Genomic DNA, 24879 nt, shown 5'->3' with positions numbered 1-24879 from the left:
GAGGAACTCTCCGAATGACTGAGGAGTGTCTCAGGCATCCACAGTCCACCTGGTCTCTATTATCTCTCCATTTCACAGGCTTGCACCCCCTAACAGGGCAGCCTGGGAATGGGGTCTGGCTCTTTCATCTTCCAATCATTATAGCAGCCAGCTCAGGGTCATGGGCCCATGCAGGCTGACAGGCATTCCAGCAGCAATACACTACAAGTGATTTTGGTTAGGGTTTTGAAAAACACAAAAAGCCCCCCAAAAAAGCCAGAGAAATATCTATATACCAACAAGTCTCAAAGCACTTATTGTATTAAGAATCCGTCTCGGAGTTCACATCCTACGTGAAATATGATGCTGCACCTCCAAGCTGCGCCTCTCGCTTCCCTAATAACAACGCCCTTCCTCAGCCGTGGCCTCAATGAATCCTTTTTTTGTGTGTGCCACAAACACACAAGACTAATTCTATTTCTTTAAAAACATCTTCCCATATGAGAGCGATGTTTACATGTGTAAAGTGACATCATGTTGCCCCCCTCCGCCCCTTTCTGCTGTTTTATTACTCTTAAATCATGTCCACCGAGGGACATTTGAAGACAGATCAAGGAGAAGCCAAATTCTTTCCCTTCAGCTTGAACGTCCAAAGGGATTTAACAGACTCTTCTCAGACAATCTGTGAAACACATTTACGAGGAAAGGATACACCACCTGATGGTTCGGCTCTGACATGGTACACCCATTATCATTTTGCATACGAGAGCAGAATGAGGTGTAATAATTGATCTCTCATGTACTTGCACTCGCTCTCCCACAACACTGTCATCGCGGCGTTGTTTCGAGGGGAACGCACTCGAGAGCGGAGCGCACTAGAAGCCTTTTCAATGCATCATCACATTGAGGTTACAGAAATGACACGAAAGGCACTTTGAAGTTGGGGCAAATTCTCCTTTATTTCTGCTCCAACGCATGATTTATTGAGGGCTAAAAGTGGGGAAACGAGACAAGGAAAGGGGCAGATAAAGGATAAAGAAGGACAAACATATTCCCTGCACATATTCTCTTCATTATGAGTGATGGGGGTGGGGGGGGCTGATCATTCAATTACCGACTGCCGTCACAGGCTAATATTGCCGCCTGTCAGGGCCCATTCCGACTCAGTTTTGGTCGGACTTGTTCTGATGAAGCTCATTTCCTGTTAAACAGAACCAGAAGGTGCTGCGAAAACAGCGATACTTGATCCTGTGTTCAAGAGACGGGGAAATGCTGCAGCACAGCCCTGGGCCTGCTATGACTGGCCGCACACCTTCCCAGCATGGATCCTAGAGGGAAGGCAGTTTACCTGCCACTCACTCCAATAGCACAACTGGGTCACGAACAATGCGTTTCTCTGAAAACTAATGGCTTGCTTGGATTTCAAATTTTTGACAGCTGAAATCAATCTTTGCTCTTCACAGTCATCTCCATTATGATGCCCTCGCTTGTGCAGAACACTTTATATGCAGAAAGGGCCTTGAGGTACTGCACAGTAAATTATAGTCAACTTTGAACTTTTGACTTGGTGTGAATATGACGCGACTAGTTTTAGCAGACCCCAACTGGAAGGAACTGACACATTTTGGCAGCTGCTTGTTTTTCTGATTTCTTTTTTTTTTTTTTTAAGTTAAAATGGTTTACAAAAAACTTGGTACGGTAAATACTCGCTGACTGCATTGGACCTCAGCCGCCTTTCTGGATGGAGCTGGTGAGCCAGTAAGCTCTCCTCATTTGTCATGCTGTGGTGGATTTTGCTCCTTTCTCCTGATTCTGTAGCACTGGTTCCTTTTCAGCCTTGGCTGTGGCCCTGCCATGAACATCCTTGTGGTTTCTCAAACTTGGCTATCGGATGCATAATTAATTAAACTCAAATGGGCAACATGCTTATTGAGGTTGGCAAGGACCTTTTCTTTTCTAAGTGGGATATGTTGTACTCCTTACCAGTTCTGCCTGTCTATATCAATCGATCCTAAACACATTATACTGAAAGAAAAAAAAGAAAAGAAGTCATTTAGGGTGATACTGTTACATCACAGTGCATACGAGAGTGCTGGTTAAAGCAAGCTTTTTTTTTTTTTTATCACACTTCATTTGCTAAATTTGGTGCATCACTCCACAACTTGGCCTCAATGCAAATATACTGTAACAGTGATGGATGGGTTCATTTATAAAAGTAATAATTAAAAAGACAATATACTTATATATTATACATTGAACTATGATAGTAATTATACCACATATTACAAAGGTTTATCATATTGTCGAATCCACATTTGCCCAAGGTTTGGATATTGTTTTTCTCAGTACAGTACAGTATTTTAAGGAGTGCCCTGCAGGCTAATTTATCTATCTATCATGGTTAAAACGCCATCTAAAATAGCTGTGCTTGCCTTTTGTATTTCATATGTATTTTTTGGAATATGTCAAAAATTGACAGCTGAAAGGTGGAACCCTAACCCCATCACTGATGAACAATGAATGAGTTATTGAGACACATTGAGAATTATAATTAAATATGGGGCAAGTATTACAGAGGTGGGCTATTCTCCTCACACTGCCCAAGGCCTGTGTTAGGCCAAGGCGCTAACCCAATTTCACAGTGTGACTTGGTCTGGCCTGTTTCAATGCACTATCACAGTGTGAGTGCCATCTGGTCCTGGCCTGTGAAGGAAATGGCCTTGCTTTTCACACAGATCAGATTAGGGTGTTTTTAATTCATTTGGGATGTGCCCTTGTGTGTTAATTGGCTCAACATGGCCAGTGAATCTCGCCTCTTGCTCAAGAAAGGCTGCCCTCTCCTTTGGAGGTTTAGGTTTCCTTAGAAATCTCTTTTCATCTGTTTTCACATATTTCAAAGAAATTATCTGCAACACCTTTAAATATAAGTTGCATAAGCTCATAACATTTAGGTCCTGTTGCAATCCGCTTTTATTAAGTTCAATCATGGGTACAATATGAATTTCGATAGGCTGTAAGACAAAAAATATATAAATGTGTGTAGGTAAAAAAAAACACGTTTATTTTCTAGTCATACTGGCCCACAGGATGCCCAAGGAATGTGTTATATCAATCAAAAGTGAACATTATCTTAGTAAAGGAACAAGAAACTGAGCTGTACGTTATGGCTGTCCAATGAGTGACTAAATACCTGAAATGTATTAGAATGGAGAATGGAACGTATATTTTCTTTTTATATTGCAAGTAATGTTTTACAGACTCAAGTATGAGGTGTGAATCACTTTATTCATACAGTCCATCAGAAAAGAGAAGAATGAGTCCAAAGCCCGAGTCTATGCTCATACTTATTTTAATGTATCACAATGAGCAAGAAACATACTTGATGAAATATTTTCAAAGGAGTATATTCAATTAACATCTACAATCAACTTAACTAGGACAACAAGGTTTTGTGACAAAAGTTTCTTTAAAAGTCTGAAGTTCCATGTGGTTTGTATGTATGTCAGTTTCCATGTCATTTGGTACAGTCTGGAAATCTTCATCATATAATTACAGTAACAAAAAAGCTAACAAGACTACAGTATAGAAAAGACATCAAGAACAACATTTTTGGTTTAACTTGCTCTTTTTTGTACATTGCAAGGCTGTTTTTTTTTCTACCCTCAGCCGGGCTGCCTGGAGCCCCAGAGCCATGCTTATGAGGCTCGAACGAGGAGTCATTTAAGGAAACAAAAAAAGTCTAAAAGTTTAAAAAAAAAAAAAAAAAGAAACCAAAAGAAACAATTGTGGCACCAGAAGTCACAAAAGGAACAGATCGCCCCAAGTAACAGTTCATCTTTGACGTTGGAGCAAATGGTTGTTTGGTTGTTAGTTTGGTTGTTGATTTTGGTTAATACGCTTTTCTTTAAGTGTACAACTGCCTCTTTTTCCAAGAAATGACAGTTTGGAGAACCCAACTCCACCCTCTGCTGTTAATTTCTTTTTTCTTCTTTGACCAGATAACCAACAGAGAGAGGGGCGAGCTGCCGCGTGACTTGAGAGCTTTACTTGTCTACCAAAGACAAGCGGAGGGGAAAGGGAGACAGGTAGCAACGTGGAGGAGGGGAAAGAGGCCAGCGTCTCTGTCCGTCCTTTCCTGAAATTTGGGGAAACATCCATCAAAGGGTCAGAAGCGGAGGCAGATGGGGGGGAAAGAAAAGAGGAAAGAGCAGCTGCAGTCAAGATTCTGTTCTCTCTCTCTCCGTCTGTCTGTCACACAACGTCCATCGGTTCCAGAGTCCATTCTCGTCGTCACTAATCAGATAAGGAGGTGGTATTTAAAGCTGTTTCGGAGCCTGCCCTCGGCTCCCATGCCCAGTTTCGGTGTGCCCACGGCCCCTCGTGTCCTCCTGATAAGAGCTCCAAAGATTCCCAGAGTCTTTTTTTTTGTTTCTTTTCAGTCCTTCTTCATCTCAGAAACAAACAAAAAGTGATGTCTTGATTTAAATATATTTGTATCTGTATACTAGTACACACGCCCTTTTCACAGTGGGCAAAGATGACCTCTACGGCATAACCTTGTTGCTTTTTGAATGTCCATCAAATATCCCAATGTAAGAATTGTGGAGGCAGATACCCACAAAAACATTTTGATAAAATATACACATTTTTTCAGGGGGCGGGGGTGTACAAATGTTCTTTTGTTGACTGCATAAAGCTTTTGCCACATTCATGTGATCAATCGGAGTAAAAGCTACCACAGTCACTTTGATCATTAGATTTTCTCAATTACTCTGAATTGCGGCTTGCTTTGTTTTGATGTCTAACACCAAAAAAAAAGGGGGAAATTAATTGGCTCTTATGAAACACATACGCACACGCTTTCTAATTCACATACAGGCCATGCTGGGTGCATCTGATGTAGGGATTGAACTTTCCTCTATACAAGAGCCAAAATGATTACCCTTGAACTTTGGAAATAAGATCTATTTGAAATAGCTTTGAAACAATTTTATATATTAAAAAAAAAAAAAAACAACTAAATAAAGTGACTGGGACATATTTTTGGATTTGTTTCCTAATTTTAAAAACTTAATTCAAATCTAGTGTTAATTTATGATTGAAAAATTATATACACAGACCACAAAAACATACAAATACTTATAAGAAAACTGAAATACATGTTTGACATTATAGGGAAATTAAAATATATTTAAGGGAGAAAAACAATATAACTTAATTTATGAAATCAAAAAGTACACAATTTCAGGGAGACAGAATTTTCGAGAAGTGGCAAGCTTGGAGAGTCAATCATTGCTCTTAACAACATGCTATGGTATCAACACCAAAAGGCATTAAGATCATTGGGGCGTATACATATATCTATATAAATTGGCTGTACAATATTGGTCAAAAAGAGGTTGTCCACAAATTTAAATAAGTCTTGGTTTTGGTTGAAAAAATATACATTTTTGTTTGTTATCAGTGAAAGCGTGGGGGTACCTATGCTCATCCGTTTCCATTGCGATACGATCAAGTGGGTGACTTCTTTGGGACATGAAAGCCTCCTAGCCGTTTGAACCAAGGGACACCTCCGAAAAAAACCTCCTAGCGACCAGAAAGAATGCTTTGGAATGAAGATGCCCCTCAAGACCTGTAATCGATGCGTAAAAGTGGCACCCTGCTTACACATGGGACAAGTCATTGCTGGATTTCCCTGCAAGGGAGTAGGGCGGGGGTGGAGGGCAATCACACCGCAGGTAAAAAGCTATCACTCGCCTTTTTTGAAACTAGTTTTATGTTGACTGGCAAAAATATGATTAAAACCTAGGAGACACATCAGTACCAGATGTATTATATACACTTTTTGGTAACCACCATTACTTGCCTAACAAGTAAGCAACAATCTCGACTGGATGGAGTGAGTGTTCCACGTCTGCACAGATGGATCTTTCAGTAAAAATGTACACAACAGTGGAGTGAAAATAGATTGACACTTAAAATAATTCAAATGACAAAAGATCAGTCCTCGCGTTTAAACAAAGAAAATAACATTGTGGTATTTGGAATGCACTGTTCTTCACAAACGTCATAGATCATTGGCTTCAAAACATTGGTCTGTCCAAAAGAAAAATCAGCAAAATGTCCTTTGGAACATACATATTCACAGTCTTCAAAGTTCCGTTTTTGCAACAAGAAACAAAAAAGGTGTTGCAGAGAGGCAAGAAATTGGTTTATTGTTTGTTTTTGTTAAAGCTTCGCCAAAAGCAAAATGAGCATGCATCTAGTTTTTTTTTTCCTTTCAAAATTTTACATTAGCAGCAAATGTATGTCCTCGAAGACCAGACCTAATACATGATCTTTAAAAAAAAATTGACATTTGAATGTGTCAAAAGTCAAACAAAGATTCATAACTATCTTACAAACTGCAATGGCTCTGTAACGGTGCTACTCCACAATGCAAGGACGAGGGCCCTTTTTGGTTTTTGGTATCTACGTAAAAAAGCCACCCGTTTGCTCGCAAGGAAGCAAAAACGGTAACTCTGATGCGTACTCCTTTATCTTTTAAAACTTTGTTTTCTTTCCTTTAAAAACAGCAACAAATTATCAAGTATAAAGAAGCCTCTTCTCTCATCTTTATGCACCAATGGTGAAAAGTGTTCAGTCTTTGGATTTTCTTTTTGTCTTAAAGCGTGAGAATTATTATTAGTATTATTTTTTCATTTGCATGAATGACAACAAAATAAAAAGTGTAGCCACACAGAGGACCTGCATCGCATCTACAAATACAGGACAGCCAAGGGAAATAAGTGCGGGGAGAAGAACACAGAGTGAGAAATGAGAGTCAGACAGTAATAAGTGCACGAAGGTAACCCAAAAAAATTAAATAAAATTAGAATTTCATTATTTCACTCACAACTTGTTTTCATCCAGTTGATGGATGCAGTACCAACTGACCCATACGTTTTAAATAACGCTTAAAGCGGTTCCTTCCTTGTCAGGAGAGGAATCTGGATGAATATCTCCCAAGAAGGTTGTGAATGAGACAGAAATATCATTTGGATAAATTACCCATTGCCCATCATCTAATCTATCGGAATGATCAAGACAACATCAAATGAAGTGTCTTAAAATTGGACAATACAAAAGCTAAATGTACACAAAAAAAATTTCAGGCTACCAAACTGCTTCAATTCACTTCCAATCCAGCAATCTACATAACACCACAATATCTGGAACCTTTATAAATACAGAGGGATGTTTTTTTTTTGTTTCCTTTAAAAACTCAATTATTCATGGCCCATTTTTACGTCTGCAATGGTCTCTTTGTATGAATGGATAACAATTCTTCTCCCATCTATTCTTTTGTTCAACAGTAAAACTCAGCCAATTATCTGCCATTTTAATGCCCATAAAAATGCCTTATTAATTTCCACTCCAATTAAAATGTTGTGGTTAATCAAGATATGAAGAAAAACAAGCATGTCAAACATGGGTTTGTGTAACAGAACAAAACATTTGCGAGCCATTGACCTGAGAATAAAATAGACATTACATTATTATTTTACTTTTGCAAGCCATTGGTATCTGAATGCTTAAATAGCAAGAACGTGGACCGGACTATTCTCCCATACAGTACATACTGGCTTTTTGTGAGTGTGCTATTAAATATAAATTATTACTAAACAAAAGGGTATCTTCTCTACTCAGAATTTTTCAAAGGGTTTCTTGGGCCATATGTCAGCATTCTTCCTCATCACTCTTTTCTCTTCTCATATATTATTAATATGCGTGTGTTTCAGTTGAACAAAACAAAACAAAATGGAAACCAGCATGTTGATATGGGAAAACAATCCACTAACATTAAGTTTTTGGTTACAAGCTTTGGAATTGCAGTAAGTCTTTACATCTTTTTTTTTCTGAAATTGGTTTGTATACCTTTAACGTATTTAACATTGCTGCTTTTTCTGATTTTTTCCATTTGTGTTTTTTTTTTCATTTTTGTCTTTTTTTTAAACATTGTCCATCAACGAAAGCTCTTTTACAATCTGATGGAGTCTGTTCCTACACTAGCGAGATTACTACTACAAGTACTGTCTTTGACAAAGCCAGGTTGCTGCGGCTCGTCCGCCGTCCTGCCCAGTCTGTCTGCCGACTTCTGACTGCTGTCAGAGTCAGACTCGTCAGTAAAGACGTCTGTTGGTATCGAGGTCTGAACTCCTGAGGTGCTCAATGAACTTGAGGTAACCGTTGAGGGTGAGGACACTGGAGGAAACAAGGAGGAAGCATAGGAGGGACTGGCATTGGGCTTGCCGACTAAAGCTCTGGAGAAAGGGGCCTGGGACCAGGATTTGCTGGCGGCTGTGGCGTTGAGCTGTGTAGTGGTGGAGGAGGAGGAGGAGGAGGAGCAAAGGGGGGTGGACCCCGCAGATGATGGCATGGTAGCTGATGTCGTTGGTGGCGGAGTGGGACTGCTGATGGGATGAGTGGCAGACTGCGAGGTAGATGTGGTGTTAGGAGTGGGGAAGCAGGCTGAAGAGTGAGGTAATAAACTAGTAGCGTGCTCTTTGGCATTTCTGGCTGATCGCTTGATTGTTCTGTGTTTGTGCAAAGCTGATTCCAGATGTTGACCGAGCGCTTTTTCCCCATCCAACGTAGTGTCACAAGCCAGGCAGTCGTAGAGACTTCCAACCCCTGCACCTACGCCACTGGGGACCCGCAGCAACATCTCTTGCAGGTTTGCCACAGACTGACCAAAAAAACAGTTGGACTTAAGGTGGCTAATAGCCGCTTCTTCCTTGGTGAAAACTGCTTGACACTTCCGGCATGCCAGTTTATACTGCGCCTTGGGGACGATGAACTGGTCTAGATGAGGGTCCACAGCTTTGCCATCCAACTCATTCTGTTCAGCGGATGCGTTATTATGAGTGGAGGAGGTGGAAGATGTGTTGGGAGATGCGCTGTGATGGTTGCCCTTTTGCTCCTCTGTTTTCACCTGATCTCTGGCCGCTTCTTTCCGATCCCCCGAGGATTTAGGGGGAGCTTGAGTTTGGCTCGCCTTGGGTTGCTGGATCTGCTGAAGCTGCCTCTGCTGCTGTTGTAGTGCTTCCTGCAAGCTCTGCTGATATTGCTGGTAATGCTGCAGCAGGGATCCCGGAGACAGGCCCATCAGTGCTTGTGACAATGCAGGGTTGTAGGGGAAGAGACTTTCCATACCATACATTGGTTGCAGGTAACCACCTTGGAGAGCGCCGGGGATCTGTGGGGTGTAGTATGGCGAAAAGCCAGGCATGAAGTAGGGAAGGAACTGGTTTGTGAGAAGAGCTGTAGGGTCTGAAGCCAAGGCAGCCTGCAGGGCTTGTAGCTGGGCAGGATCTACCACATATTCCATGCCGGGTGTAGGCATAGAGGTGGCGGGAACAGCTGGGTCTGGCTTTTCCTTCTTGGCGCTGGCAGCAGAAGTAGAAGGAGCAGGGGTACTTCCAGTTGATGACGGGGTTGAGGGCTTCTCCGGCTTTTCCTTGGGCTTCTCCTTTTCTCTCAACCTCTCAACTTCACGCTCTTTGGGGTGTTCGGGCCGGGAGACGGACGGGGTGCTTGAGGAAATGGAGTTGGATGTAGAGGTGGGGCTCGAGTGGGACGCGGATGTATTTGTCTGCGCTGGGCTCGATGTGGACAGAGATGATGATGAGGGAGGCTTGTTGGGCAATCCAGATGTTGGCAAGCTTGGCGAGGGAACACTGGCACCAGGCATGTTTAGCAGGTTTGAAGGTTTAGGAGGAGTTAAAGCTGCAGATTGGTAGTGCAAAAAACAGAACAACAGTTAACTGAGTTCAGGTAGGAGTATCCCCTTAAAGAATTATTTTTTTTTTTATCAATATCAACTCATAAGCACATGTAACTTTGCTCTTATGTGCTATCCAAAATCCAATTGCCAAGTAAATATTTTCCTTCCATGGTTTATATACAAGCTTTGTTTGAAAGGAATATACAGTCGTGGGAATACACTAAAGGGAGCAAGATTCAATTTGTGGACTATGATTGCTCTGCTTCGGTGACTTGGTGCTACAAATTTGTTGTATTTGATAATATATTCTTGTACAGTACATTTTCTTATAAAAGAATAACATTAGCGGTACTTCAATCACATTTTGTGTATGTTTTATACTGTGATTACTATTATATTAAAAATTTGAATTGTCGTCATAGCAGGCCAAAAAAAACAAACAAAATCAAAACAAAACAGAAAAAACAGCAACATACCTGAGTTAGACGAATTAAAGCTGGAAAGAGAGGGGCTTCCAACCCCTGGCAAGAGGACAGGTGGAATGCCTTGTAGATTAGAATAGGCTGACTGGAGATTCAGCGCCTGCATTGCAGGGTTATCAAACATTCCTTGTTGCTGCATGGCCTGTTGCTGCGCCAATCCTAAAACTTCATTGGCCTTCTTAATACGGTCCATCTCTTGCTGAGCCATGAGTTGACGGACAGTGGCTGGGTCAAAGTATTCTTTTTCTTTGTCAATCTGACTGCCAATGGTATCCTTAACCTTGGAGATATGCTGCTGGGAGAATATGTGATCGCGAACAGAGAGGCGGGCACTGTACTTGACACCACACAAAGTGCATTCGGTTTTCGGCCCCTCGTAGGATGTCTGATTTATTCCAAAGTGCTTGGCCATGTTGAGCTTTGCCTTTTTTTCCTTGGCACGGGCATTTTGAAACCATACCTGAACCACTCTCTTTGGAAGTCCAATATCATTGCCAAGTACCTCACATTCCAACATGGTGGGAGTCCTGTAATCATTAAAACAGGACTTCAACACTTTGAGCTGGAGGTTTGTCATCTGGGTTCGGAAGCGCTTTTGACCAGGACGATCACCGCTGTCGATGCTCCTGGTGCCTGAAGCTCCGGGACTTGGCGAACAAGGATCCGCCATACTGGATGTCTCACTGTGGTCAATTATATGTTCATTTTCACAGTCCTTAGCATAATAGCTTGTAGCAGGGCTTACGAGCCCTGAGGACATCTGGTCATCGTTTTCAAGGATGGGGACAGTGCTCCCAGGCTTAGGCAGGTAGTCACTACTACTCTGGCTGTGTTTTGCATCAGCACTGTCATTGTCAGCATTAGCCTCATCACCTGTAGTTGTATCTGTGATGGCCGTATTAACAGAGGAACAGTCGTCATTATCCAGTTTGTTTTGATCAAAGCTAAGGTTCACAGCAGACATGGCTGAACCATCAAAATCTTCCATTCCTTCAACTTTAATCGACGAAGGACTTAGAAGAGCCCTGGGAGACGAATCCATTCCTCGATTCACAGGAGACATGGAAGAGCTTTGTCCATCCATATTTGAAGATGACATTTGTGAATAGGCTGATGTCTCCAAGGCATCCAACTTTAATTGGATCCCTTCGTGGTCAGGTAACATACCAGAGAGGGTTAAATTATAACCAGCACGTTTGGCTTCGTGCCAGTGACGAGAGCGAATGTGGGCCTCAAGGGCAGTTTTTGCTTTAAAAAGAGCTCTACAGAAGGGGCACCTCCGATGAGCTTGAGCTGGCCCCACGGCTCTGAACTGGCCTTTTCTCTCCCGTGCTCGAGTATTCTGAAACCAGACTTGCACTACTCTCTTTTTCAGCCCCACCTCATGTGCAATGTGGTCAAGCATCTTACGCGTCGGATTAGAGTCCAATAGGTACTTCTGATAAAGAATCTCGAGCTGCTCAGGCGTGATGGTTGTTCGAAGCCGCTTGTCTCGATGTGGCTCTTCACTGTTTGTGCTGTCATTCTCTCCTGGGCTTGTGCCAGCTTTTTCCTCCAACTTCCTCTTCAGGGAGTTCATTGTGGATGTGGGGGTGGATGGAGAAGTGGCAGAGCTGCTGGGGATCTGGGGCATTGTCCCAGAGAGTAACTGGCCTGCCAGGAGAGGATTGCTCGGGTCAAATAGCATGAAAGGCATGTCCATTGAGCGGTCAATGAATTGTGGGTGGATGAACTGATTCTGCACAGAGAGGAAGTGTAATTGCTGGTGCTCTTGCCAGTGCTCAAAGGAGGGGAAGCCAATCTTGCACTGATCACACTGGTATGGGATGAGCTGCTGTGCCATTTGTTGTGGAGCCGAACTCATGTGGGGATTGTGGCTCAAGTGAGAGCTTTGGGAGGGGGGCTGGCTTGTCTGAGAAGCTGACGGACCACACTGCAGTTGCTGTTGAGTGAAGGAAGAAGAGGAATGTTTGTTGGGCTTTGAAATAGGTTGGATATTCTCTTCTCTCTGATGTCTATGCTTTTGTGAATCTGATTGAGGTTGGGATACATTTTCCTGCTTAATAGAAGTCTTATTTGGGGAATCGGTTGAAATGTCATGTACATCTTTTGATTTCTCCTCATGGAGGTTTGAGTTGGTTGCTGGTGACGCCTCCTCCTTATCAGCTGTGGGGAGATGTGAGAATGCCGAAGGTGTAGGTGGAAGTGGGCAGAGACTTGAAGAAGAAGGCATTGGGGTGTGGCAAGAGGAACCAGATGGAGTATAACAATCATTAGAAAGATCAACTGAATCTTCATTTTGGCTGTCATATTGTCCATCCTCATCTTCATCTTTGTAGCACAACTTCTTTTGATGTTTTATTAGATCAAATATTCTCTGGAAGACCAAGTTGCATTTTTTGCACTGGTAGTTCAGATTTGAGGTGCGAATATACCGGTCATTTGAAAGTTCTCGTCTCTCCCCATCTTTCCCACCATCAGTCTGGTTTTCATAATTCTTTCTTGCCTTCTGGCGAGCATTTTGGAACCAAACAACAATGACACGAGTGGGGAGGCTCAAAAGATTGGAAAGCTGTTCAAACTCATCGTCCTTTGGATAAGCATTGGCATCAAAGAAATCTTGTAAAATTCTCAGCTGGTAGTCTGTAAACCGAGTTCTAGAAGATCTCTTACTTCCATAGAAGTCTTGCTTCTGTGGTTCAGGTGAAGGCGGTTTAGAATCAATTTTGGTATCCTCAAGTGTTGTGGTTGGTGGGTTATTGAAGTTGTATGGCGAGTCTTTATTGCGTTGTCTCTCTTTGAAAAGCGTGTTTCTGAACCAGTGCTTTATGACTTTTTGCTGCAGTCCTGATTTATCTGCCATCTCTTTAATTTGATCTTCATTAGGCGAATTGTTTATATCAAAGTATTGTCGCAGAACCCGAAGCTGGTCATCTGTAATGCGTGTCCGTGGCCTCTTATTCTGTTGCTGCTGCAGCATGGCCGGGGTGAGCTGTTGTTGGTAAAGCTGGGCCAAGTCTGAGGCCAGACTGGATTCAACAGAGGACAGCTGAGGAGTTAACTGGTTGGGCAAAGACTGGAGTGACATGGACTGCATCATTAGTGGTGAAAAGATCGGCAAATCCATTGTCATGGGAATTTGCGGCATTGGAACTGGAGGCTGTGGGGTAGGTACAGTTGGAGGTGTGAGTGCAGCTGCAGACACAGGAATATTTGGTGTAGGAGCTCTTTGGGGTGGAGGGGGTGGGGGAGGAGGGGGAGGAGCTGGAGCAGCCTCTGGTGTAGGAGGTCTCAGTGGATATAGTTTATCGTAATTCTCTCTGTATTCCTTAGCGAATCTCTCAAGGGATCGAAATGGGAAAAAAGCCTGGTGGATATGCTCCTGGTGGCTCTTTAGAATCAGTATGTTTGAAAACAGCTTGCCACAGGCTTCACATTCCAGTTTCTCCAATCCCTCAATGGGATCCACCACTCTTGTGATCCCACCTGGTCCACTTGATCCTGTCGGCCCAGTTCCCCTTTTCTGGGCTTTTTGTTTATTTTCATTATACTGAATAACTAACTCAAACCCAAAATTTTCCAGCAGGGCTTTGGTTGCGTTTCCACGAGCATCTGAAGCAATCCTTGGCGGAAGTAAGCCAGAGTCATGGTTAATACTAGTTGAAATGTGTTGAATGTCCTTCTTTTCCTTTAGTTTTTCCATTGAATCTTTGTTGACCTCCTCATTCTTTTCAGTCGCATCTCTGTCTCTTTGAATGTCTTTCTCACTTTGTGAGGAGGGAGGCTTCTGCTTTTTTTCAATCTGCTGGTGGAGCGAAGCACTCTGTTGCAGCAATGCCATCTGTCCCTGTGCCTGTGAGTGAGGCGGTGCCTGCTGCTGCTGCTGCTGCTGCTGCTGCTGCAGCTGCTGCTGCTGCTGTTGATGCTGTTGCATTTGCTGCTGAAGGTGGTGATGCATCAGTTGCTGCTGCAAGCAGCTCTGTTGAGCTGAGTTCTTTAGATCTTCTAGCAGCGAGGCGGTGGTTGCTCCTGTTAGGCCAAGTGCTGAATTACTGATGTTAATCTCTGGGTTTAGCTGAAATTCTGCTCCAGGGATGTAGAAAGGAAACAGCAACTGCTGCTGCTGTAAAGGGAGAAGTGCATCAGTGGTCATGGGGAAGTGCTGCAGAAGTGCTGGGTTGAAGAGCTGTGATTGCAGAAGAGCAGCCTGCTGCTGGAGCTCTTGCTGAAGCTGAGCTTGGGCTTGAGCATGAGCTAATTGCTGTTGTTGTTGTTGTTGTTGTTGTTGTTGTTGTTGTTGTTGAAGTTGTTGTTGTCCCCGTGAAGACAGCATATCTCCATATTTAGCCTTTTTTACTTCATTGTTTTCTGATGGTGATGACTGGCTGCTAACTGAGCTGCTAGTCTCGTGGCTATGACTCTGGGAGGTGTGGTTTCCTCCAAGAATATTCTGAGCTGTTTGAGACCCAGAAGTGCCATGGTTGGTAGAGTTTGTTGTTGAGTTGCTTGCTGGGCCTGGACTTGCCGTTGACGTGCTGATGGTCCCTCCAGTAGCACTTGCAGAGCTAGTGATCCCTCCCGCGGCTTCAAGTTTAGCCGCCCTCGCTTTTGTTTGGTGTAGGACGGAGCGCATGTGGATCTCCAAAGTGGAACTCTGGCTATATGCCACATTACAAGTGCCACACTTGAAGGGCTTGTTGTCAGGGCTGCTCGTCGGCTCCGGCTGACCAGTGGTAGACTCCTGAAGAGCTCTCTTCACCTTGTGCAGGTGGGAGACTGAGTTATAGTGCACCAAAAGGATATTCTTCTGTGTGAAGGACTCTTTACAGACAGTGCACTTGAATGGACGAGATGGATCTAAGAATTTCTCCATCGTGAAGTTGGGGCCTTTTCTGAATGGCAAAGCACGTTTTGGTTCAGATCCAGAATCTTCCAGCAGTGAGCCAGATTCACTGCCTGTAGGACTTTGCTTTTCCTCTTGGTCACTCTCATCCCCCTCTTTGTCATCTTCTCCCAGACCTCCATGTTCGTCACCAAGGGCTGGGTCACCCATGACCATAATGTCACCGTTCATCAGTAAGCCCCCGTACAGCTGCTGGATATCAGCTTCACTAAGCTCCAGGTGGCTGGTTTCCAAATGTTTCTTCAAGGCTTGTAGCGTCCTGAAGCTCCGCTGGCAGAGGCAGCACATGGTCGCTGCTCGAATCACATGATACTGGGAATGGAGTTGTAGCTTCTCCACAGTCTTGAAGGCCAAGCTACACTGGTTACAACGATACTTGTAGACATGGCGATCAGAAACCGGTAGCTGAGGCCTTTTGTTGTGAACTTCATTGAAATGCATCTGCAGAGAGTTGGATGATTTGAACACTTGATTACAGCCTTTCTTCCAGCACAGGAATCCAGTTGCATCATCCTTCTCTGTTTGTTGATCTTCTTGAGTTGATTTGCGAACCTCAACTGTTTCTGTCGGAAGTGAAACTCCCTTTTCCAGATCAGCATCTAAACCATCTGCGGAGAAAAGTAGAGTGTTGAGAAAGGTCTAACGCCAGTTTATTTTACACAATTTTGTGTAGTCTAAATGGATTTACAAGTATATATAAAATGTCATTTGAATGTCCCTGAAAAACAAGAGTGTCTTTTGTTTGAGAAAAAGAAAAAAACTCCGACACTAACCAGCTTGTTTTGTTGTATCTTCAGCATTGGCAACAGCATGAGAGGGGTTCTGAGACTCTCTTTCTGGACCAGGAACAGGTATGAACATGCTTGCTGGTAGGACATCGGTTGCTGTCACCTAGGGAGGGGGAAAAAGGTTTATTATTATCATTTAATGTTTGAAACCATCTACACCAAATCCAAGCAGAGTGAATCTTATGGAACATAGTTTAGTCAAATTAAAAACACATGATTAGTGTGATCGCTCACATATCAGTGAAAATCAACATATTGGAATTGTTCATTTCTGTGTCTCTCTTTTCTGGCAGATTGGAGACACAAAACAAAAACAAAACAGAACGATCTGACACAACTATTTTATTAGGCTATTAGAGGAAAGAACAAAGTATCCCAAGGTCACTTTTAAATTGGCTTGTCTAATTGGCAAACATAGTTCAAAATGGCTATCATCCAGCCAGACCCAGAATTAATGAAGCTCATTTTCATTGCTGCAGCCATACACAGACTGATAATGAAGCACAAAGTGAGAGGGACGGCTGGGTGTTATAAAGAACTGTTTGTAACTTGTATGCCCTTACACACACCAAAAAAACAGTTTTGTTTAATTAGGAAATACATGTACACGAGTATCAGAACAGCAGTCCGGGTTCTAAACAGCTGGGGAGCATAATTAAACATTTGTACCAATTATATGATGATGAACTAGCATGAGGCTTTAATTAAAATCCTGTGCTCAAACATTGAAAACACCCATATGGGAGAATACAAGTGTCCGTAAAAGAAACCTAGAAAGAGGCCTGAAAGACTTTGGGTCGAGAGAATAAAAGTAGATTGGGTGGGATGTGAAGACAATGGAATGATGAAAAGATGAAAGGTAGGTAAGAACATATCATTATACATGCCTGGCAAGAAATAAGTCACCTATTTCAAAATTAATTATGCTCCTCTCCTTGGATGAGTGTAGAGGATAAAGTACTTTTCCATCTGCATTCACTAGTTATAAAAATGTGTTGGCTTTAATGTGTCTCCTATTACAGGTTTTCTGTCATGCTACTCTGTAGTGGTTCAGTACATTACAACCTTTATAAAAGAAATAAATATTGCAGTCTACCATACTAATGTGCTCGCCATTTACTTTCGAGATGGGGGGGTGGCCAGGCGGGAGATAGAGCAATGTTTTACTGTGTGATTGTCCGGCCAGCTATTGAGCCGTACAAGATAGAACAGAACAAAGATTTGCTCAGTGATTTACAAGAAAAGGGGGCAAATAAAATTTTATTCCCCCTTTGATGAGCATTATTGGAAGCAAGGAGACCACTTTCAGTAGAGAACAATGCACCAATACACTGCAGTTGATATAAATCTAACTACAGGCTTCAGTATCTCCCCCTCTGTCTGTTTGTTTATAGGAGCAGGCTGCCCGATTAATTAATTAATCAATCATTCTGGGGTTGGGCTTGTAGTTCCAACTGAGCCTTAAGTCTTCATCTTACAGGGCGTTTTGAACAGTTTTGAGGTGAGGCCCTTTTCTTTTCCGGTCCACTTGAATGAGGTTGGTGTCAAAGAATTAAAAAACATGGAACACCCTTTTGGGTTTTACTAAAACATACATTGTGAGCCAACATTTGTGACGCCTTACATCACAAATATTCTTCTGGATGAATGGAGAAAAAGTCCAACAGACATTTTCCAATATAGTACAGCAAATCTAACGTATATTTACTTTTTTTTTACTTCTTGTGTGTCTAATGGCCATACGTTCCTCAACGTGTCCGTTTTGTGTGTTTTCTTGCCCTGTTCTGCATTTATCTGACTCGCTGCAACCTTAAGTCTGTACTGTGGACTTTTTAGACTTTTTATATCCACCATACTCAATTGTAATCAATTTCCCCTGACGCAGGTTGATGACAATAAATCACTTTGAATAACCTACGCACAAGCATAACAAATAACACAAGCTGTTAAAACCCCTGAATAAAGGAGAACTTGTCGATGTTATGGACTTACTGTGGCGATGAGCTTGTCAACACAGTCGGGTGCGACACTGTGCAGGTGCGTGAGGTGAAACTGCAGGTGGATCTTGTTGTTGAGCATGTCCTGGCACAGCGGGCAGCGTAACATGGGCTGGACAGAGTGCTGCGTCATCACGTGCATTCTGAGACGGTTCAGATCCGTGTTGGTGAACTTGCAGTAAGGGCACTGGTACATCTGAGTCAAAGTAGATAGACAAGCTGTTGAGACGGGGTGGGGTGCGTTCACACAGAGTTAATAGGGTGAAATGGCTTTGTGAGAGAAGAGAAGCTGAAGATGAGGAGGGTAGGGTGAGGCAAGCCTTCCCTCAAGCAACCAGATTCCTCTGATCACAGACAAGTGTGTAATAGTGAGAACCACTCACTCTTGGCACCCACTTCAAAGTGCTCTCATCTGTCAAATACCTTATTGATTTTCCACCTTATACACAATTAGCAATGCGACTGCATCAGAGGCGAACATTTTTTTGAGGAAAGTTGAAAAGAAAGTCCCGAATACTATGAAAGGGCTGGGCAAGATGAATACAAAATTCATCCAAAGTAGTTCTACTTCTTCTAATTGGAGTTAAAGTTTTAAGCTGATAAAGAGGGCTTACTAATTGGAGACCAAAAAAAGTCTGACTTTTATGAAGCGCATGCATGGCTGCTCCTCAACAAGTTCTGAGATTTGTGGCACTCACCTGCTCCGCGGCTCGCTTTTCAGCTGCCCGGGGACGCTTCGAGGACAGCGGGCTCTCAGAGGTCTCCGACCGTGACGAGGGCCTTTTGCTCGGGATCGGGGAATCTGACTGGTGCTGTTCTGAATGGCCGGACACTGCTGAGCAGACACACATGCACAGAGGGATAAAGAGGAGACGTCAAGATGAGTCGAGGCTTGGCAGCACGAGACAGGCCAATCAATATGGGTGAAGGTAAAACGCTAAAGGGCTGTCTTTCGTAAATGTGCCATATCTACATTTAATGGGAAATGGGCAGTATATCACACACTTTTAATTCGTCTTTCATGCTGCTTTTAATGGCAGAGCCAGAAACAACCTCATGTACAAATATTAGTTTACCACAGGGTGCAGCTTTAGGTTTCACAGCACCTCATAGTTTCTGCCCACATGAGTCTTTCAAATCAAGACAAAGTACATAAGCATGGCCCCTTCGGTTCACATCCATACAAGCTCTCTGATTTGTTCTGAGAAATCCTACGTGTGTATTTTTAGTAAAGCAACAGTTTACCAGCTTGTAATAACAAACTTGTCGCTTTTGTTGTCACGGCGACCCCAGGCTTTTTACATTAGTGGCCTATAGTGGACAAGCCAGTATGCCCCTCATGTTGTGTTAATGATGTTACTATTCAGAATCGTGTGCCATACACTGAAAACCAAAACCATAGCATCATAAAACCATCGGACCATTGGCGATATTCTTACCCATACAAAAAATAATAAAAACACCAAACTTGCATCTCTTTTAAGTGTACAGTAAACGATAAAGCAACTTAAGTCTCATCCCATGTTTGTAGAGCAAAGTCTCACACATGAACAGGTGCAAAGCACTTTAAAACTCCTCATCATTACAAAGAAAGAGAAAATGGAAGTGGCACAAAGTGAATCATCACACTTAAACGCTCAGTTAAGCTGGAGCTTACACAGGACCTCGATTCACTCGGAGCCAGCATGAGAGCTACAAATTCACGGTGGAACATAAGGAGGTGGCTTGCTACCCACTAACAAGCCCATAAAGAGTTAAAATTGGCCTGATTTGTACAGTCCCAGAAGGGTAAATTGAGAACACAGGGTACTGCTAGGGCGGGGTGGTTTGGCAGGGGGTCAGGTTAAGCGGGGCTGACCACGCTCTCGCTCCAGACATTAAAATGTCACCTCCAATCAAGAGGAGTTGAGCTGATTACACAGTGGGGAACCTAGCATTGGACGCCGCCGCCTGCTCGATCTCCCAGAGACACTGGGATCAGTCACCAAGGTCCTGTTAGGGTCCAGTCACAGCCAATCCCATTAAACACATCCACCTATAAACAATGGCAATGTTAAACAAAAGGAGAGACTCCCATTCCTGACAGTAACCAACCGCTCAGTCATGGCACTGTCCTCACCAAATCCCCATCAACACTACTTTGGTAGTCTCCGCCTTACTAAGCTTGTGTGGTAACAGCAAGCCCAGGCACTGTTGTCTGACTGGCAGTCTTCATTAAGTCCAGAATTTCAATCATTCAATTAGATATGCAGTCTTTGCAGACACCTGAACACTAAGTGACAATATTGCTATTCCATGTGAAAACCAAGTTCTCGTTCCCCTCAATAAACATGTCTTTCACACTGCTTTACTATGAACTACTAAAAATTTAAACTGATCACGAGAAGCACATAGACGTGCATACAGGACACATAGGCACAATAATTTGTTAAGCAGGAAAATGCATCCTCCATGACTCACAATTAGTAGAATAAGCAGGATTTATTCCACGCCAATTCCATGTCAATTAGTGTGAGAAGTGACTGTTGACATTGAGGAGCTGGAGAGCTACCCTGCAGGGACATTGAGTGGGAGACGCAAGCTTGGGGAAGCTTACTTGGACGCAGTGTCTCTGGTCACGGTCAGTCGCAAGCCTGGGGATGCTTACTTGGATGCAGTGTCTCTGGTCACGGTCAGTTTGGGCGCTGTAAAATGTGATCAGTTGCTTTTCTTTTAGAATTCCTCCAGCCCAACACCATCACCAGCACCATGACTAATATCCAACTATGTATGTATCCCGTGTGACCTTGTCGAAGGGTGGATGAAAATAAATGACCGTCAAAATGGAGAGGATAGCGTGATGAAAACAGTTGGACATTGAGGTGGTGAGTGGTGTTCCGCGCATGTTAGGCACGGATATCTACAGTACAATATGAACCGGTGGTCACAACTATAGCTTTTACAAGTGTTGACAAGAGGGAGCAGGAAGAAGACTGAGCTTGGTGACACATGGCAAGAAAATGGCACAGGTGAAAAGAATATGCAGGGGGGAAAAAATCAATAACGATTATGTTTCATTTTTGATATATTAGAACTAGAGTTCATTTTAAGGATGCACAGCTAGGTTGTTGGGTGCACGTCTGAGTGTGTCCGCTTTCTGCATCTTCTGTTGAGTAACTAGACACAGAACCACCATCCTTAGCAAACCTCTTTTGACACATTGACAAGGTGGCACCTTGTTTGAAGGCACAAATGTCTCAGCTAGAATGGAGTCGATTAGATGATTATTAATTCATGTCCCTTTTCCATAAACCAGAGGCTTTTGTGCTGTTAAGTCCCATAAGTGGATTGGACGTTGGCACCTTGTCTCACCTCTCACGTGGCTACAGTGTGGACCTTGGAGCACATTGCAAACGTGTCTGGAGCCCTGTTGTGCTTTCAAGAGAAACAAGAACGGCTGCCGGACAAAGAGGTGCACTGACTGAAGGATCGGAAACAGGTCATCTGACGTTGAAATCCATCAAGGCAATCACAGCTGCCATCAATCTACTTTGTCCTCTGGGGACAACACAACTCAGGTGGTAAAGAGAGTCGCTGTCCATTACTTGAAAAGTTGCTTGTCCAACTCCTGTGAGAAGCAAAGTTAATTTTTTTCTACTTGATTCTGATATACCATCGTCATCAGGGTGTGAATGAGTCAAATTTCCTTAGAACACGTGTCAAACTCAAGGCCCGGGGGCCTGATACGGCCCGCCACATCATTTTATGTGGCCCGCGAAGACAAATTGTGCATCAAATTCATATGTCAATATTAAAATTACTAATTGTTTTCACTTTTAAAAAATAGATCTATTGCTAGCAATTTTTATAACCATTCAGATTTTTAAAATATGTAAACTGTTTTTCTTAGTCTCTGTTTTGAAAACTAGTTATTCATCTAATCATTCACTAGTTTGTTGAGTACCGTACACTATAAATAATTTGAGACATTCAGACATTTATTTGGGTTGGCAATTTCAATGGCCCTTCGAAGGAAACCATGACTGTGATGCGGCCCGCGAAAAAAAGAAGTTTGACACCCCTGCCTGAGAACAACATGTTTATGATTCTGTACAAGCAATTAATGTACACAAGGCAAGAAACCACATTCTGAAATTGCATAATCCATGGCTCATAATGGTAACGTGAGCACAAGGGCTACCATACTACTTAACACAGCTACGTACACAGTATGTAACAGCAGTGTATGTGAGAAAAAGAAAACTGCAGTGTGATGATGTCCCTGCTTTATCTTCATTTTACAGCAGTTGGCCATAGGTATGAACCTCTGAGACCTTAACTTGATCCAATAACTGAAGATACCTGAGCTCTAAAGCTTTTTGGTTTTCACAAAGTAATACTGAGATGAGTCAACCCCCACAATGACACAGACTCTTTCTTCTCTTTTCATGATATTCTAACCATGCCAGACTGTTGCCTTTTCTTTTTCCCTGTATTCCTACACAGTTTTCTTTATAACCTTCTTGCCTTGGCCATTCAATTGTGTAATTATCAACTGAAAATATCAAATGGAAAAACAAGAACAGATTTTTTTTGAACCAATGAATGAAAGCATTTCCCGGAACATATAACAGTGAGTTCTTTTCTTCAAACAAAATGACACACTTAATGGTAAAAGCAAGGGTGACTTGTGTGTGACTAAGAGCATGGTCATGCAGTAGGCACAATGAATGTTATGACATGCATAGGAGCTATTAATTAGCAGGATTGTTATTCATCGGGCTGACTGGACAACGAGATGACGTGGCGTTCACCTTTACAGGACACACAGCTGAAGCTGTGCCATTCGACTACAACTCGTAAACACCGAGCTTTCAGGAGCTTGGCTCGCAAACAAGGACAATTTACGGCCTATTATCTTCAAAGACAAAGGGAATTATAATTTGAAGGATGACAAGCTTCCAGAGGATGTGTTATGAATATGTAAACATTTTATATTACTTTGTCTCCTGATTTGTCATACTACTTTGACTTCAACAGCAATTGCAAAGCCGGCCTGCAAAAAATGTCTCCTCTTGTTTCGATGGTAAGTAACCGCCAGCAGGTAAACAGCTGCAAAACAAAGCCTAATATTTGTCTTGTGCTGAATGAGCACAGACTGCAATGCCTCAACGGCGTGTCTAGGGGATGCTAATTACCATGTTAATTATTCTGCCGACATGCAGCCTCTACCCAGCAGTTTATGTGTTCTTTCAGAATCACACCTGGACATGCAAAGAGCACATGGCGCAGGAACAGGTGTCGGAGAGGCATGCATTAAAACTGTCTCACTATTCGAGTTGTGACTGAAAATAGTTGTGCTAAAGTGTTAGTTATTCTTTATCTGAGTAGCACTCTAAAGCACCAGTAACAAACACTACCACGTTCATACATGCCCAAAAACAGTTAGGTAGAGAAACACTAACATTTTTGTTTGTGTGATCGGCACCGAAAGCCATACTTAAATTCAAAATGTTTCAGATGCAAGCTACACTGAGCGCATCATCGGCATTGCCGCGATTGCGCACATGTGTGGACCATGTTCTCAGTTAGTGCTGTCATTTGTTTTTGTCTTGTAAAATGTCCGAATGTTTTTTTAAGTCTTCCACATGTGGGCAAAATCCAATGATTCATATCCCCCTTCTTTCTTTTCTCTGGCTCCCATAAATTCAATGCAAAGAACAAGGAATGGAAAATATCCAGTGACAAATGTACCCTTCCATTTGCATTTACATATTATAAATAGTATGGTAAAAAAGTGTGCAGGGGGTGTTCTGGTATCATCCTGCCTGTCATCCTCATTAGATCATCATATGTTAAACCACTGAATAAGTATACAACTGCTTTAGTGAAGAGACTATTCTGGGTCTTGTGTCGGACTGCTGTCTCAGCTCGGTGAGAGGGTGTGACGGAAGCAGGCTTATGGCCATTCCACGTATACATATTTCATAGCCAGCATTAAAAATTCCCCTTTGAATTGCTAACCACATACATTGATTAAACTGCTGTGGCAGCTAGCATAGCATTACATCACTGTCGAAAACACGTTAAACGTTTTATGGTGACTTGAGGTACGAGTGAGTCAACTTAAAAGTTTTGAGATAAGATCCAGCCATTTTTTGGGAGGGGCTTTGATTTGTAAACATAATTTTGAGGGTGCTGCAGTAAGCGTAACTTACTTCACAACACACAGAAGTTTGTAAAACGTCATAAAAGCGGCATCAAGCTGTTAAGTGCCACTTTCAGTTGAAGTGCAAAATAAAACTAAACTGGAAGTACAATAATGAATCAATTATTTAACAACTGATCAGTTATCAAGATAATAAAAGTAAAAAAAAGTCATCAGAACTGGTCAGTCCACATGTGAAGCTTATTTTTTACTGACACTGTCAGAGAGGCATTCCTTTTATCATTGTGGCTGTACAAACACCTTCAAGCAAGCAGTTGAACGTCTGCAAACAATATCAACAATTGTCAGTGGAAAAAACCCCCAGACCATTATCTTTGTCAAGGCATAATTTTTTTATAAAGCTATGACAACACCTCATTAGGTACAGTGCAGGCGTACCTAATAAAGTGACCAGCGAGTGCAGCTACTCTACGACTGTGATGATCACAGAAACCTGCCAGATGTCTACTAAATTTGCAGTAGGCAACGTGTACATGTGTCTGCATGCCTACGAGTGCATAAATGCATCATCTTTGCGATAAACACATCTAAATAATGAAGGCGTCTTTCATACTAAAATGACACATATGCATTTTACAGCCACTCTGATGTACATACTTTTAAATGATTTTAATGAACAGCGAGGAGTCGGAGAACAAGAAAGGGAGAATGAGATTGACAATGGCTTGGCGTCTTTCTTCTGTGTTGGCTAATGCCGCCTTGCGTGACAGTGACTGTCATTTATAAAGAAACAATTGTGCCCTGCACCGGCAGCTA

General features: G+C 42.6%; 1 protein-coding gene across 6 annotated transcripts in view; it reads right to left on the bottom strand.

Moving 5' to 3' along the window:
• Window positions 1–3309: 3309 nt before the first annotated feature.
• The window catches only part of zfhx3 (zinc finger homeobox 3), a 217061-nt gene continuing 195491 nt past the window's right edge, over window positions 3310–24879 (bottom strand). For 3 of the 6 annotated variants that reach the window (XM_037247284.1, XM_037247282.1, XM_037247286.1), the window contains 5 exons: window positions 18614–18750; window positions 17911–18111; window positions 15904–16021; window positions 10222–15738; window positions 3311–9747 (listed from right to left, as the gene is read on the bottom strand). In XM_037247284.1, coding sequence (XP_037103179.1) covers window positions 8000–9747; window positions 10222–15738; window positions 15904–16021; window positions 17911–18111; window positions 18614–18750 — 7721 coding nt within the window. In that variant the 3' untranslated portion in view covers window positions 3311–7999. Of the gene's footprint in view, window positions 9748–10221; window positions 15739–15903; window positions 16022–17910; window positions 18112–18613; window positions 18751–24879 lie in introns of all 6 variants that reach the window. The other 3 variants (XM_037247285.1, XM_037247283.1, XM_037247287.1) reach the window with 2 other exon arrangements.

This window comes from Syngnathus acus, chromosome 3 (genome assembly GCF_901709675.1).
Source record: "Syngnathus acus chromosome 3, fSynAcu1.2, whole genome shotgun sequence".
NCBI classification, from domain to species: Eukaryota; Metazoa; Chordata; class Actinopteri; order Syngnathiformes; family Syngnathidae; genus Syngnathus; species Syngnathus acus.
Note: the sequence above shows the minus strand (reverse complement) of the source record. Positions and strands in the feature narration are given on the sequence as shown.